At 46.2% G+C, this 17,193-nt stretch overlaps 3 protein-coding genes and 1 pseudogene across 3 annotated transcripts in view; 2 read left to right on the top strand and 2 right to left on the bottom strand.

The window, feature by feature from the left end:
- LOC144483231 (uncharacterized) overlaps positions 1-17,193 on the bottom strand; it is a 192,866-nt gene that overhangs the window by 139,114 nt on the left and 36,559 nt on the right. The window lies entirely within an intron of this gene.
- The window catches only part of LOC144483240 (uncharacterized), a 118,761-nt gene that overhangs the window by 101,446 nt on the left and 122 nt on the right, over positions 1-17,193 (top strand). The window lies entirely within an intron of this gene.
- On the bottom strand, positions 918-5,745 carry LOC144483233 (uncharacterized). Its single transcript, XM_078202009.1, has 3 exons — positions 5,533-5,745; positions 4,504-4,596; positions 918-3,191 (listed from the first exon to the last, which is right to left on the bottom strand). Exon 3 carries the CDS (start codon positions 3,080-3,082, stop codon positions 2,021-2,023), a length of 1,062 nt encoding a protein of 353 aa, XP_078058135.1. The 5' UTR covers positions 3,083-3,191; positions 4,504-4,596; positions 5,533-5,745; the 3' UTR covers positions 918-2,020.
- LOC144483223 (uncharacterized) lies at positions 5,933-16,992 on the top strand (annotated as a pseudogene).

Raw genomic sequence — 17,193 nt, 5'->3', positions numbered from 1 at the left:
GACCAATTGCAATCTTCCTTTCCTATTTGACCTCGAGTTGAGCTATTGGCGACATATCCTCACCGTCTCTAATATTACTGTTTCCACCTCCAAGACAATTAGATCCATCCTGCCTCAGTTCATTTGCTGCTGTACTTCTCATCTTGCCTTTGTTACTTTCAGATTTGACTATTCCAACGCTCTTCTGACCGATCCCCCATCTTCCATTCTCCATAAACTTACCCTCCTCCAGAACTCTCTGGATGGTTGGCAGTTTAGTGGGAAAGAGTGAATAGAACGGAAGATGGGTTTCATGGACAAGATTAGCTCTTGAAGGGATAAGGGGAGATGGAGAGAAACTAAAGAAAGAAGTCAGTTTAAGGCCTGGGCTGGGCAGATCTTCAGAACAATTTTGAACTTCCGGGGTAGTGGAAGGGAGGAAAGCAGCAGAGGCAGCTGATCAGATTGTCTCAATCTTAGTGACAATGGGGCAGCACAGGGGCAGAGTGGTAGCATTGCTGCCTCACAGCGCCAGAGACCCAGGTTCAATTCCAGACCAGGTGGGCAGTTTGCACGTTCTCCTTAAGTCTGTGTGGGTTTCCTCCGGGTGCTCTGCTTTCCTCCCACAGTCCAAAGATGTGCAGGTTAGGTGGCTTGGCCATGATAAATTGCCCCTTAGTGTCTAAAGATATGTGGGTTGGGCGTATTGGCCATGATGGATGCATGGGGATAGGGCCGAGGTAATATGCTCTGTTGGAGAGTTGGTGCAGACTCAATGGGCCGAATGGCCTCCTTCCACATTGCAGGGATTCTATGATTCCATGAGCTCCTCACACTCGTTGCTTTGGCAAGAATGGAGGAGACAGGGATACCGAGGATGTTTTAAAAAGAGCTAACTTGTGTTGGAGATATTAAAATTATTAACCACACTGGCTGTTCCAACACAAAGCTGATTTATTTGACTTTTATCCAGAATATTAACACATATGATCGGGATCGAGTTTATCAACATCAGCAGAAACAGAGAACAAAGGTATTTTTTAAGACAAATGATAGAAAAATATCAGGAAGGTCAATGCAATAAGAAGATTGGATTAAGTAAAAGCAAATTACTGTGGATGCTTGAAATCTGAAATAAAACAGAAAATTTGGGAAAAACTCAGCAGGTTTGGCAGCATCTGTGGAAAGAGAAACAGAGTTAACGTTTCAAGTCTATACAGATCAGGTAAGAATGGCAGATTTCCCTCCCTCAAGAACACTAATGAACCAAAGATCCAATTTCTGGACTGTCAAATTGAGATTAGGGAAGGGGATGAGAGTGAAGGTAAAGATTATGGGTGAAGACTTGAAGAATATGAGTAGCTTCAAGTACCTGGGGTCAGTGATGGGAGGAGATGGAAATTTGGAAATGAAGAAACAGATTAGCTCTGGCTGGAGTAATTGGAAGATGTGCAGTGGAATATTCGGTGATAGAAAATTATCACTGAACTTGAAAAGGAAGAATCTACAACCACAGAAAGTAGTTGAGGCTAAAACATTGTGTGATTTCAAGAAGAAATTAGATATAGCTCTTGGGACTAAAGGGATCAGGATATTGAATTCGATGATCAACCATGATCATAATGAATGGCGCAGCAGGATCGAAGGGCCGAATTCTAGTTTTTATGTTTCTATGTAGTGGAGAAGAGGTTGAAATGGTCTGGACATCTGTTATGGAGAGTGAGGGAGGAAATGTGGTGAGGGGAGTGATGGACATGGGACTGTCAGGAAGAAGGAGAGGAGGAATGTCTAAGACCAGATGGAAAGATGTGATGGACAGAGACAGAAATACAATGGGATTGGGAGAGGAATGGTGACTGACAGGAGGAGATGGTGAAGCAACTTTGTGGTGATTCCAAGTACAATGGGAAGAGGAGGAAGAAAAACACCCAGATCCCAGTGAACATGGATGTGGTTAACAGCAAAACCAAATCGTGGTAGTTACTCGTGAACTGGCTGGTGTCTCAGCAGATTGGATAACTCGATGAATCCTTTCCCCACACTAGGAACAGGTGAATGGCCTCTCCCCAGTGTGAATTCGCTGGTGCCTCTGCAGGTTGGCTGACTGAGTGAATCCCTTCCCACATTTAGGGCAGGTGAATGGCCTTTCTCCAGTATGTGTGCGCTGGTGTTTCAGCAGGGTGGATAAATCAGTGAATCCCTTCCCGCACTCGGAGCAGGTGAACGGTCTCTCCCCGGTGTGAATTCGTTGGTGAACAGTCAGGTTTGTTGATCTCCTGAACCCAGTCCCGCAGTCAGTGCACTTGAATGGTCTCTCGTCCGTGTGAACGCGTTGATGGGACATCAGTTGGCTGGAACTTTTATAGCACTTCCCACAGTCTGGACATTTAAAAGGTCTCTCGTCAGTGTGAACTCGCTGGTGTATCAGCAAGTCAGATGGCCGAGTGAATCCCTTCCCACACTCGGAGCAGGTGAATGGCTTCTCCCCAGTGTGAGTCAGTTTGTGTAAATGCAGGCTGCCGGACTGAGTGAATCCCTTCCCACACACGGAGCAGGTGAACGGTCTCTCCCCAGTGTGAACCTGCCGGTGAACCAAGAGGTTGGATAATTGAATGAATCCCTTCCCACACTCAGAGCAGGTAAATGGTCTCTCTCCAGAGTGAACTCGCTGGTGCGTCTGTAGGTGGGATGACCGAGTGAAACTCTTCCCACACACGGAACAGGTGAATGGCTTTTCCCCAGTGTGATCACGTTGGTGTGTCAGCAGGTGGGATGACTGAGTGAATCTCTTCCCACACTGAGAGCAGGGGAATGGCCTCTCCCCAGTGTGAACACGCCGGTGATTCAGCAAGGTTGCCGACCGAGTGAATCCCTTCCCACACTCGGGGCAGGTGAACGGTCTCTCCCCACTATGAAGTCGCTGGTGATTCTGCAGGGCAGATGAATGAGTGAATTCCTTCCCACAGTCCCCACATTTCCACACCTTCTCCCTGTTGTGACTGCGCTTGTGTCTCGACAGGCCAGATGACTGGCTGAAGCCTCGCCCACACACAGAACACACGGACGGTTTGTCTCCACTGTCAACGGTGCTTTTTCCTTCCATGTTCAAAATCCGATGAAATTCAGGTTATGATAAATTAGGTGACCCCGTCAGATTTTGATGTGATGTTTGATTTCAGTTTCCTGACTGCAAATCCTCCCCTTCTAAAACCCTGTGAAATTGATTTAAAACAGAAAAAAAGACGTGAGAGAGAACCCACAAGAACACAAAGGCAGGTTGTGAAATTGAGCTGAATGAATCTGGTCATTTGTGGGGCCGGCACTAGGAAAAAGAGACCATGGAAACTGCTGGATTGTCATAAAAATCAGACAGGTTCAGTAATATCCTTCAGGGAAAGGAACCTGCCGCCTGTTCTGTGCCTTCACAAGACTCTGGACACAATGGGTGAAGAGAGATAGAGAGTGACAGAGAGATACACACATAATATATACATACACACGAGAGAGATTGCCCCAATACAAACTTCACTCCCTAACCGCGCCCTAATCCTTCTCCCGAGCAACTATCTGAAGTGAAATTAATTTCACAACATTACTGCCATCCTTTACCCAAAACTGAGCTTCTGACCCTGTACCTCTAGACTTAACCACCCCATCTCTGAAATCTCCTCCATCACACAACCCTGTGAGATATCTGTACTGATCTAATTGTGGCACCATGAGTGTGCCACATTTCAATCACACCAACACTGTGAAAAAGTGTGTGTAACTGGAAAACACAGATCAACGTCCACAACCAACACCCGCACCGATACAAGTCATTCTTAATTGGTCAATCTCTGCTTCAAGGCTCGGTTCTGGGATAAACGCCTGCAACAAAATAATAGCAAAATACTGTGGTTGCTGAAAATCTGAAATAAAAAGAGCAAATACTGAAAATACTTAACTTGTTCGCTGGTAACTGTGGCAAGAGAACAGAGTTAAAATGTCAGGGTGTGCAGAATCAATATGGATATACAATCAGGATCAAGCGTAGGCCATTCAGCCCCTCAAGCCTGCTCCACCATTTAATAAGATCATGGCTAATCTGATAGTAACTTCAAATCTTCAATTCCAGGGAATTATGGTGCAGATTTGATGTTTAATATCAGCCAATGAGCAAAAGAGAAATGATCTCCAGTGCAGGAAAAAGAATTCCTGACCATTGGGAGATAAAGATGGCACATCAGAAGCTCATAGCTGAGGGATGGGAAAAGGTGAAAGCTTCATTTAGACACAGTTGCAAGAAAATAACAGTAAAATACCAAACACGGGTTAAAATAAATCTACTACTAGAAAAATAGAGAGTTAAACAATGACAGAGAGGTAATCAGAGAGGGCAGAGGTGAAACAGAGCAATGGATGGATATGGATTCAGATCCAAAGGAAAGGAGTCAGACCAGCCTGAGAGATAGAACAGAGCACAAATAACAGAGCATGGCACTAAAAGCACTGGATTGGAGATGAATGCTCAATAATACTCACTTCTGGAACTATTTGAAAACCTCCTGCTGCAGCTGGAAAGATATCAGAAGCATTGGAATCAGAGAAATCACAGACTTCAAATCTTCCAACTCCCTGTAAAAGGAGATTACAAGAGTCATGTGTCAACTGTGGTTAGAAAATAAGAGATAAACATTGTTCTTGGTTTGCGATTGCTCCCCTTTTAACCCCCTGTAAAAGGGTGCAGGATTATGTAAAATGGGATACGCTTACATTGGAAGTAATTCAGACAAGGTTCACTAAGCTGATTCCAGGCATGAAGTGTTTTTTTTAAATGAGGAAACATTGGGCAGGGTGTATATATACTCATTAGATTTTAGATAAATGTTGTAACTGAAGCATATAAGATTCTGTGGGTGCTGACAGGATAAGTGCTGAAAGGATGTTTCCCCTCAGAGGGAAATGTGGAACTGCAGAGCCAGTTTAAAAGGAAGGGTTGAAGACAGAGATGAGGAGAAATCGCTTCGCTCAGAGGTCCAGTAGCCTGTGCAATTCTCTCCTTCAGTGAGCAATGGAAGCTGGCTCATTGGGTATATATGATGTGGAGATGCCGGCGTTGGACTGGGGTAAACACAGTAAGAAGTTTAACAACATCAGCGGTGGTGGGGCAAAAATTAAGCCCTCGGCTGAGAACTTCGATTTCATCTGGTTGAAGTGTGTAGTCGGACAAGTTGACAATGGACTTCCCTGCAGTGGTACTGTTTTCTACTGTGGTACGGGTGGAGGCTTGGTTGCTGCTGGTGGAGATGCCGAGTTTCTCAAGTTTCCTGTTCTTGGTATTGGTGTTGTTAAACTTCTCATTGGGTATACACAGTAAGCGTTTTAACAACACCAGGTTACGCTGTGTTTACCCCAGTATGCACCATTTTTACCGACAAGGGAGTGGTGGGTTGGGGCGGTTGGGGCTGGAGGAACATTGAGTGAAGGCAATGATCAGATGAACCACTGAATGGCAGAGCAGCCTCGATGGGTCGAATGGCCTGACACATGCGCACTAATTCACATTCCCACCTACAGAAGGGCGGCAGTCGGCTCAGGCCCAACACTACCAGCTGCGGCTCCATTTGGTACAAACGGGGGGGACCGGATGTTCTTTCCCGGGATTTGAACAACATGTTTCCGAAGCCTCTCCAACCGCCACATTCACCGCGCGCCGCTCTTCACCTCCTATTGACCCGGGATCCGGCTGTCACCATTACCCGCACTGCGCATGCCCGCAACTCCGCCCCTCATTCAGTCTGATTGGTTGGAGGACCAGCCGCTCCTGCTCGGTCCTCCAGCCCCGCCCCTCATTCAGTCTGATTGGTTGGAGGACCCGCCGCTCCCGCTCGGTCCTCCAGCTCCGCCCCTCATTCACTCTGATTGGTCCGGAGCTGCCGTCAATCTGTTCCCGGGCCCAGCGAGCTGGAGCATGCGCAGTGTCGATTCTGGATGGGGTCAGTTTGGTTGGAAACTGGCAGCGGGTCAGATTCAGAAACGAGGTGAGCTGGAAACACTGGAGCCGGTGGGTAGTGTGGGAGGCTAAATAAATACAAGGTGTAGGCCCAGAACCGCCAACGAAAAACCATCGGCCTTCCATTTGCCACAATGAAGCCGTCGTTTTTTTTGGTCTGCGGTTGAAGCCTCGGGTTAGCGCCGCCATCTTTATAGGGGCAACATTCTGCAATGCGCATGCGCCATCTTGATCATGGGCCATGTACTGCAGTGCGCAGGCGCGGCCATTGTGGCTGGACTCTGGGGAGGATTCCCAGTCTCTGACCTGCTCTTGTTTTAAGAAGTCTCACACCTGGTTAAAGTCCAACAGGTTTATTTGGTACCAAAAGCCACTCGCTTTCGGAGCTCTGCTCCTTCATCAGGTGAGTGCGAGTTCTGTTCACAAACAGGGCACAAAGACACAAACTCAATTTACAGAATAATGGTTGGAATGCAAGTCTTTTCAGGTAATCAAGTCTTAAAGGTACAGACAATGTGAGTGGAGAGATGTGTATTGTCTCTTGTAGACACAGGCTCTTGTAGGTACAGTATTCACATGTCTAGTCCAGTTCAGTTTTTGGTCAACGGTAATCCCCAGGATGTTGATAGTTGGGGAATTCATTGATGGTAATGCCATTTAATATCAAGAAGATGATGGTTAGATTCTATCTTGTTGGGGATGGCATTGGCTGACATTTGTGTGTCGTGAAGGTTACTTGTCACTTATTAGCCCAAACCTGAACATTATCCAGGTCTTGCTGCTTTTGGACATGGACTGCTTCAATATCTGGGGAGTCATGAACAGTGCTGAACTTTGTATAATCACCAGTGAACATCCCTCACCCCCCCCCCCCCCCACCACCCTTTTTCTGAGCTTATGGCAGAGGGAAGTTATTGAAGAAGTCACTGGAGTTGGTTGGACCAAGGACAGGACTCCGAGGAACTCCTGAAGTGATGTCTTGGGCCTGAAATGATTGATCTCCAACAATCACAACCATCTATACTTGTGATCTGGAGATGCCAGCATTGGACTGGGGTGGGCACAGTAAGAAGTCTCACAACACCAGGTCCAACAGGTTTATTTGGAATCACAAGCTTTCGGAGTGCTTTCTTTCACCTGATGAAAGCTCGTGATTTCAAATAAACCTGTTGGACTGTAACCTGATCTCTATTTGTGTGAGGTGTGACTGAACTAGTGCAGAGGTTTTGCCTTGATTCCCATTAACCTCAATTTAGATAGGATTCCTCGTGTTGACCTCTTTTATCCATGTTTAGATCAAGGCTGTAGTGAGTTTAGGAGCTGAGTGGCTCTGGTGGAACCCAAACTGAGCTTCAGGGAGCAAATTATTATTTTGTAAGTACCATTTGATTGCACTGTCTCGAATCCTTTCCATCACTTTGCTGATGATCAAAATCCTGTAACTCTCTTCCTAACAGCACTGTGTAGCTGCACCACATGGACTGCAGCAGTTCAAGAAGGCAGCTCACCACTCCTTTCTTGAGGGCAATTAGCAATAAATGTCGGCTTAATCAGCAACGCCCAGATCCCACAGAGGAACTTTTAAAAATTAGGAAAGGTAAAACAATGTTATGGTTTTGTGAGGGGAATTGAATACATAACAAAAAGAACTGATGTGGCTGCACTTGGCCAGGCTGGATTTGTCCTGCTTTCTGTGGACGGCACAAACCTGCGCAATTTTTGACATTATTAGGTAGGTGTCAATACTCCAACAGCACATGAGCAGCTTGCTGGAAAATCATTTAGGAAGTGAAACCTTGTCCATTTTGGAGTTGTCTGACATCACTCTGGGTCTTTGGATTACTCGTCCAGTGACAAAACCACAATGCCACCATCTCCCCATAAGGTTACTGGTCTCTATGGGGAGATAACAATAGAGATATGTCCAGTGTTGTTTTATTGTACACATTAGATATAATAATCATGTTTCAGTTATAGAATATATTTATTAGTTCCATTCTTGTAATCTAGTACTGTAACTATGTTACATATTTCCAGTCTGTGACAGTACAGATCAGAAGGAATCTGGTTTAAAATTTGAGTCCCTGTCAACTCTCTGGATTCCAATCCACTCAGTCCCATTCCGTCCTCTTTATCCTCTTACCGTGTTTGTCATTTTCCTTCGAGTCCACCCGATATCATTTTGAAACTTTGTCTTCTCTTTAACCATCCTCAGAGACATTCCAGATTTTGACCACTCGCTGTCAAGATAAAGTTCTTCCTCACTTTCCCCTTCCCACCTCTCTCTAATTAAGAAATGCAGTATTTATACCATATTTTTAGTCCAGTTATATGACCACAGAAACTAGAAATGTCTGTGCTGAATGTTAATCCTGCACTGACAGAGACAACTTTTGTAAATTCCTTTTACAGAATATCAGAAGGTGAGGATTTGCAGAGAGAATTCTCAAACCAAATGTCAGGTGAAGAATGGCCAGAATCGCTCGATCGTTAGGACCTGAATATCATTGGCCTTTGAATCGAGAAGGAGAATGTTTCTCTGTTCTGTCTGCTTCAGAAAATTTTAAACGTCAGTGTGACTGGAAAAGCACGAAACACACATGCAAATGAGAGTGTTCCAGTGCACTGACTGAGGAAAGAGCTTTGACCAGTTAGATAATCTAAAGAAACATTACAGGAGAGAAAGACCATATCTGTGCTGAGTGTGTGGACACCTCGGCTGATCAACAAACCTGGAGAAACACAAGGACACCCGCACCACGGAGAAACCGTGGAAATGCGGGGACTGTGGGAAAGGATTCAGATCCCCATCCGGGCTGGAAATTCATCGACGCAGTCACACTGGGGAGAGACCGTTCACCTGCTCCAAGTGTGGGAAGGGATTTACTAATTCATCTGACCTGCACACACACCAGCGTGTTCACACAGGAGAGAGGCCCTTCACCTGCTCTGTGTGTGGGAAAGGATTCTCTCGCTCATCCAACCTGTTAGAACACCAGAAAATTCACACTGGAAACAAACCATTCACCTGTTCTGTTTGTGGAACGGGATTCTCGTGGTCCTCCTACCTCCTGGTACACCAGCGAGTTCACACTGGGGAGAGGCCGTTCACCTGCTCTGAGTGTGGGAAGGGATTCACTCGGTCATATAAACTGCAGATGCACCAGCGATTTCATGCTAGTGAGTGGCCATTCACCTGTTCTGAGTGTGGGAAGAGATTCATTTATTCATCTACCCTGCGGACACACCAGCGAGTTCACACCGGGGAGAGGCCATTCACCTGCTCTGAATGTGGGAAGGGATTCACTCGGTCAGCCCACCTACAGACACACCAGCGAATTCACACCGGGGAGAGGCCATTCACCTGCTCCAATTGTGGGAAGGGATTTACTCGGTTTTCCATCTTGAAAACTCACCAGCGAGTTCACAGTAGGGAGAAGCTATTCACCTGCTGTCAATGTGGAGAGGAATTCTCTCGGTTATCCATCCTGCAGACACACCAGCGAATCCACACAGGCGAGAAACCATTCACGTGTTCTGACTGTGGGAAGAGATTCTTTCATTCATCCACCCTGCTGAGACATCAGCGAGTTCACACCAAGGAGAGGCCATTCCCCTGTTCCGAGTGTGGGAAAGCATTCACGCAGTTATCCAATCTGCAAACACATCAACAAATTCACACCAGGGAGAGACCGTTCACCTGCTCTGTGTGTGGAAAGGGGTTCACTCGATTATCCCACCTGCGGACACACCAGCGAATCCACACTGGGGAGAGGCCGTTCCCCTGCTCTGAATGTGGGAAGGGATTCACTCGGTTATCCATCCTGAAGACACATCAGCGAGTTCACAAGTGATTGCAGGGGGTGGATTGTGCTGTTATTGCTGCTGTTAATCACAGTAAGAAGTCTCACAACACCAGGTTAAAGTTTGGACTTTAACCTGGTGTTGTGAGACTTCTCACTGTGCTTACCCCAGTCCAATGCTGGCATCTCCACATCATGTTAATCATAACCAGGACTCAACCATGTTCATTCTGATAGTTGGTGAAATGGGAGGGTTGGAGAGTTTCTTTCTGCTGGAGCCTCCCAACCTTCCTAAAGAGCAGTAACCTGAGCTGGGCTCAGTGTTCTGTTGTGGCCTCACCAGAGCTTTAGAAACTATCAGAATAACCTCCCTGCTTTTGTTACAATTCCTCAATTTCTGAAGCCCAAGATCCCAGATTTTCCAAACAGGAACATCAAACAGTTTTGCTAGAAAATAAAATGCATTTTAACAACATTCTTAAAATGGCAGAAGAAGATTTTGACCAGTGAAGGAACGAGTTGTTGACACAAACAGAAGCTATTTTGACCTTGCTCTCTCCAAAAGAGAATCCAGAATGTTTGAGTCTGGGAAATGAAATTAAAAATGAAGCTGCAGCTACAACTGAGCAAGAAGAAGACATTTCAATGTGGAATTGAGTGGAATTTTCTCTCTGGATTTAAACAATGGAGAAACTGCAAACGTGAAAGAAAATAAATTTCAAAATGTGAACTCTGAACAGACTGTTTTCAAAATAGAACTTGAAAATTCACAAATGAACAGCAATGAAGACTCTCCTTTTGCAGGAGGAACTTTGGATTATAATTATTGTAAGAAGAAAAGTTTCAGAAAAGACTGCAAGCAGTAATTTCCATCTTCAGTGGACTGAGATTCCTGGACATGGAACCCAGCAGTGTGCTGTTACCAAGCTGGACTTGTGAATGTGAAGTGGACAGTGTGCTGAGTATAAAGAAACTCTTGGGGTGAGGTAAAAAAATGGAACTAGATTTATATCATAAATCTTTATCGACTGTACTATTCAATTTGTAGTGTTGTCTTTTTAAATTTTATTTAAACATACAGTAAAGTTTGTTTTTGTTTAACAATGTGGAATCTTGTGATGTAATTCTTTCAGTTAATCACTGGGTGTTCGAATTTCTCTGCAAACGTTAACAGTCCTGACCGGGATCGCAAAAATTCACACAGTGTTTCAAAACAAATCAAAGAAAAAGATGTTTATTCTCCTTCAGTACAATCGTTACACATGAAGAGACCCTCTTCTGGTATCTCCAATAATTTGTTGCTTCAAGCAATTCTTTTCATGGAACAATCAGATAATTGATGACTGAAAATGGAACTAATTGTATCCCTTTAAAGCAGGAGGGCGATCGCCCGGCACAGAGGGGAATTAGGGATTTCTCCCATAGACCAATTGACAGGGATTCTACCCTCCAACCACCTGAAGTGAATTCTTTACATGAATCATCCGTGCCAGTGCAGGTATCAACTTGCAGTTTGGCTGATCAGAAAATGCTTTGTTGCTGATTTTCCTTGTGTTAGGAAGTGACAGTGCCAAGGCCAGATCTTGTTTCCTCCTTGATCGGGATGTAACCCGTGTCCACGTCGCCACTTCATTCTTCCACTGGTTGTATGGTTCAGACTCCGAGAGCATCAGCAGGTAATCAGACCCTGACAATTCCCACTGCCTTTCAGTCATTTCTCACAAAAGCTGCTGGGATTGGAAGCTTCTGTCTGAAATATACTTTCTTTTAGTTTCCAACCTTCACCATTAGACAAGCATTTTCTGTTACCATGTTATAATCCTGACAGCCTTGGGGTGGAGTCAATCTTTATTTGGTCTAGATTTGTTCACAGAATCAAACATTACAGGTTCAACTCTGACTCCACATTGTTAAACAAAAACAAACTTTACAGTATGTTTAAATAAAATTTAAAAAGACAACACTACAAATTGAATAGTACAGTCGATAAAGATTTATGATATAAATCTAGTTCCATTTTTTTACCTCACCCCAAGAGTTTCTTTATACTCAGCACACTGTCCACTTCACATTCACAAGTCCAGCTTGGGGCGGCACGGTAGCACAGTGGTTAGCACTGCTGCTTCACAGCTCCAGGGTCCTGGGTTCGATTCCCGGCTCGGGTCACTGTCTGTGTGGAGTTTGCACATTCTCCTCATGTCTGCGTGGGTTTTCTCCGGGTGCTCCGGTTTCCTCCCACAGTCCAAAGATGTGCGGGTTAGGTTGATTGGCCAGGTTAAAAATTGCCCCTTAGAGTCCTGGGATGTGTAGGTTCGAGGGATTAGCGGGTAAATATGTGGGGGTAGGGCCTGGGTGGGATTGTGGTCGGTGCAGACTCGATGGGCCGAATGGCCTCCTTCTGCACTGTAGGGTTTCTATGATTTCTATGATTTCTATGATTTCCAAGCTATATTAGTGAGTCCCACTTTTTACCTGCTCATTATAACTATCTAATCAGTGCCCTCCATCTGAATAAACTTAACCTCTATTGATATAATTAACAGCCACAGTCAGAGCATCCAAAAGGTCACTAATGGGTGTGACTGCCACGGTGCCTCAGCAGCTTGGGTGAACAAGTGAATCCTTTCCCACACACTGAGCAGGTGAATGGTCTCAGTTTGGAAACTGAGGGAAAATAAAATTTCAGGCAGAAGCTTCCAATTTGGTAGGTTTTATGAGAAATCGCTGAAAGTGAGTGGGAATTATCAGGGTCTCTCACCAGTGTGAATTCCCTGATGTTTCAGTCGGTCAGATGATGTTCTAAACCTCTTTGCACAGTGAGAGTGCCTGAACGGGGTCTCCTCAGTGTGAATGCGCTGGTCGACCCTCAGGTAGGCTAAGGTTTTAAAGCAGCTCCCACAGTCAGAGCATTTAACAGGTTTCTTATTGGGGTCGGTGCGTCAGTATTCCAGCAGACTGGATGATTGACTGAGTCACTTCCCACACACACATCAGATGAATGGCCTTTCCCCAGTGTGTAATCGTTTGTGTCTCAGCAGACCAGGTAATTGAGTGAATCCCTTCCCACACTCGGAGCAGATGAATGGCCTCGGCCCAGTGTGAATGCGTTGGTTTGTCAGCGGGAGGGATGAGTGAGTGAATCCCTTCCCACGCTCTGAGCAGGGGAACAGTCCCTCACCCGTGTGAAATCGCTGGTGGTTCTGCAGTGTAGATGACTGAGTGAATCCATTTCCACACACACAACAGGTGAATGGTCTCTCCCCATTGTGAACCCGCTGGTGTGTCAGCAGGGCAGACGAATCGCTGAATTTCTTCCCACACTCAGAGCAGGTGAATGGCCTCTCCCTGATGTGAAGTCGCTGGTGATTTCTCAGGGTGGATGAATCACGAAATCCCCTTCCAAACTCAGAGCAGGTGAACGGTGTCTCCACAGTGAGGCTGCATCGAAGGGTTTCCAGCTTCGAGGGACAATTGAATCCCTTCCCACAGTCCCTACATTTCCATGGTCTGAGTGTCTTTGTACACCTCCAGGTTCAGATGAAGGTTTGACCCCACAGTTAACACATACATGGTCTCTCTCCTCACTGTGAATCCTTCAATCTTTTCCAGGCTGCGTAACTGGTTAAAGCTCTTTCCACAGTCAGTTCACTGGAATACTCTCACTCGAGTGGATGTGTCTCAGTGATTTTCCAGTCACACTGATGTTTAAACAGTTTGAAGGGACAGACAAACATTTTCCATTCTAGTTTCAAATGCCGATGGTATTCAGATCCTGAATAATTGGGTGACTGTCAGATCCTAACGTCATATTTGTTGAGATTTGTGATTGTAAATTCTCCCCTTCTAATAGCCTGTGAAAGAAATTCACAAAAATCATTGCTGCCAGTCCAGGATAAAAACTCAGAACAGACAATTCTAGTTTCCGTGGAACATTCTTTCCTCTCATTCTTGAAAATTTGTAAATCTCCATCCCAAACACTCTCCCTCCATTCTCACTTTGCTGGACCTGAAATAGACATTGTCCTGAGGGTGCTGATTCATCCTAATCGACAGATCCGTGCTGACTGTTTCATGTACAGGACACATATTCCTGAAATCTTCACACAGGCTTGTGTCTAAGCAGATAAAAAAATTGCATATTTAGTGGACTAAAAATGTATGCAATATTCAGCACTCTATTACATGATTAGAGATACAGATGGGTGCGGAAGAACTTGACTTGGGGAGCAACCAATCATGTTCTGGAACTCACTGACGATGAGAGTGGTGGAAGTGGAGACGACCAGTGATTTCAAAATAAAATTGGTCGGGCACTTGAAGGAATGAAACGGATGGGGGAACCGGGATATCGAGGGAAAATGGCACTGAGTGGATTCCCCGACAGAGACTTGGCTGGGACTCAAGCTGCTGAATTGATTTATCTTGTGCTCTGCTGACTCTTTGACTGGAAAATATACAGAGTAGTTACAATACTATTCTGGAATTAAACAAAATCAACTGTAATACAAATCCATAAATAACATACCTAATATGCACCATATAGTAAGAAGTCTCACAACACCAGGTTAAAGTCCAACAGGTTTATTAGGAATCACAAGCTTTCACAGCGCTGCCCCTTCATCAGGTGAGAAGGAGCAGCGCGCTGAAAGCTCATGATTCCAAATAAACCTGTTGGATTTTAACCAGGTGTTGTGAGACTTCTTACTGTGCCCACCCCAGTCCAACACCGGCATCTCCACATCTTATGCACCATATAACAACACCAGACATAGCAATATTGTTACGATCCTCATGGTCACCTTATAATAAACAAATTCCCACAAATCACAATAGAATAAACTGAAAGACAATGTTTCATTTTAAAAATTAATCTAAAATTAACATCACTGAATCATGCATTAAGAAACAGTATTTGAATAGACAAGATAAATTACACTTTAAAAAGCTCAGACAATAAAAACAGGTTCCACAAAATCACATTTTCCCCCTCAGTATATTTGGCTCTAATTCCAGTTCCAGAGAATTTCTCTGTCTCTGTATTTCCCAGGGGGAGAAAGAAAGTGTTTTCCTCACAGATGTTGCCCAGAGGAGGAGGTTTGAGTCTGTGGTGAAGTTTGAGTCTGTGGTGAAGTTTGAGTCTGTGTGTGAAGTTTGAGTCTGTGTGTGAAGTTTGAGTCTGTGGTGAAGTTTGAGTCTGTGTGTGAAGTTTGAGTCTGTGGTGAAGTTTGAGTCTGTGTGTGAAGTTTGAGTCTGTGGTGAAGTTTGAGTCTGTGGTGAAGTTTGAGTCTGTGGTGAAGTTTGAGTCTGTGGTGAAGTTTGAGTCTGTGTGTGAAGTTTGAGTCTGTGGTGAAGTTTGAGTCTGTGGTGAAGTTTGAGTCTGTGGTGAAGTTTGAGTCTGTGGTGAAGCTACAAACAGAAGCTGTTCTGTTTCAAATCCAACTGCGGGACTTGGAAGAATTTGATGGGAAGAGATTTTGCAAAGTCCCCTCCCCCACTCCCTCAGCTGGCAGCCCAGCACGCAGGCGCAGAGAGCGCTGCTGAGCCGAGCTGTCCGGAGCAGGCGCAGAGAGCGCTGCTGCGCCGACCTGTCCGGAGCAGGCGCAGAGAGCGCTGCTGGGCCGAGCTGTCCGGAGCAGGCGCAGAGAGCGCTGCTGAGCCCAGCTGTCCGGAGCAGGCGCAGTGCGGCTGCCGCCAGCGGTCGTTCTCGATCTCTTTTTGGAGCAGCAGCCGCAGAGAGAGAGGGGGGAGGGGGAGATCACCGAGCGGCTTCTCGCTCTGGCCGGAGCCGCCAGCCGGTTGCCTGGAAACCGTGGCTGGAGGAGATGCAGGGGAGGGGGAACAATGGGCGGGGGCGGGGCTCCCGGGTCCGCGAGCCGGGCCTGCGCCGTGGAACCCCGACGCGGCCCTGCGGAGCCGAGTAATTCCTATTGGCTGATTCAGGCAGCGCTTTATTGTGACGTCTCAATGCGGAAGTTGGCCACTGAGCTTCAGATTAAAGCTTCCACTTGGATTTGAAAAGACTTCGGCCATCAGTGAGTGGAAAAGCACCAACACACTGCCACACCCGAGTGAGAGTGTTCCAGTGCACTGACTAAAGAGCTTTAACCAGTGACACAGCCTGAATAAATATCACACCATTCACAGCAGGGAGAGACTGTACCCGTGTTCTGTGTGTGGACAAGGCTTCAACTGATTGGTCACCCAACGGAGAGGCAAGGACACCTGCACCATGGAGAAACCATGGAAATGTGCGGACTGTGGGAAGAGATACAGAGCCCCCTTTCTGCTGGATGCTCATCGGCGCAGCCACACTGGGGAGAGGCCATTCATCTGCTTTGAGTGTGGGGAGGGATTCGCTCTGTTGCCCAGCCTGCAGTCACACAAGCGAGTTCACACTGGAGAGAGACCGTTCACCTGCTCTCAGTGTGGAAAGGGATTCACTGTGTTATCCACTTTGCAGAGACACCAGCGAATTCACACCGGGGAGAGGCTGTTTATCTGCTCTCGGTGTAGGAAGGGATTCAACCAGTTATCCAATCTATGGACACACATGCGAATTCATACTGGGGAGAGGCCATTCGCCTGCTCTCAGTGTGGGAAGAGATTCACTCGGTCATCCGACCTGCGGGCACACCAGCGAGTTCACACCGGGGAGAGGCCATTCACCTGCTCTCAGTGTGAGAAGAGATTCACTCGGTCATCCGAGCTGCGGAGACACCAGCGAGGTCACACTGGGGAGAGGCTGTTCACCTGCTCTCAGTGTGGGAAGGGATTCATTTGGTCATCCGACCTGCGGAGACACCAGCGAGTTCACACTGGGGAGAGGCCATTCACCTGCTCTCAGTGTGGGAAGGGTTTCAGTCAGTTATCCACCCAGCAGAAACACCAGCAAATTCACACTGGAGAGAGGCCGTTCACCTGCTCTCAGTGTGGGAAGAGATTCACTCAGTCATCCCACCTGCGGAGACACCAGCAAGTTCACACTGGGGAGAGGCCATTTACTTGCTCTCAGTGTGGAAAGGGTTTCAGTCAGTTATCCAACCTGCAGAGACACCAGCAAATTCACATGGGGAGAGACCATTCACCTGCTCTCAGTGTGGGAAGGAATTCACTCAGTTATCCCACCTGTTGAGACATCAGTGAAGTTACACTGGGGAGAAACTGTCCACCTGCTCAGTGTATAAAATTTGTTCAGAATTTCATCACAGCTGCTGAGGCACCAACAAGTTCACAGGGGTTGGATTCTGCTGTTATTGTTTCTGCTCTCAGTTACATCCAGGACTGCATTTTGTTCATTCTCACAGTTAGTCAATGCGGAGGGTTTCTTTCTGCTGGACTGGCCGGTCTCACAACTTTGCCTCCAATGGGCTGATGCTCTTTGAGTCTTGTTGCGAATATCTGGTTTTAAATTTCACA

Source organism: Mustelus asterias, unplaced genomic scaffold (genome assembly GCF_964213995.1).
Source record: "Mustelus asterias unplaced genomic scaffold, sMusAst1.hap1.1 HAP1_SCAFFOLD_50, whole genome shotgun sequence".
NCBI classification, from domain to species: domain Eukaryota; kingdom Metazoa; phylum Chordata; class Chondrichthyes; order Carcharhiniformes; family Triakidae; genus Mustelus; species Mustelus asterias.
The sequence above is the reverse complement of the archived record's forward strand: the minus strand, read 5'-3'. Positions and strand labels throughout refer to the sequence as shown.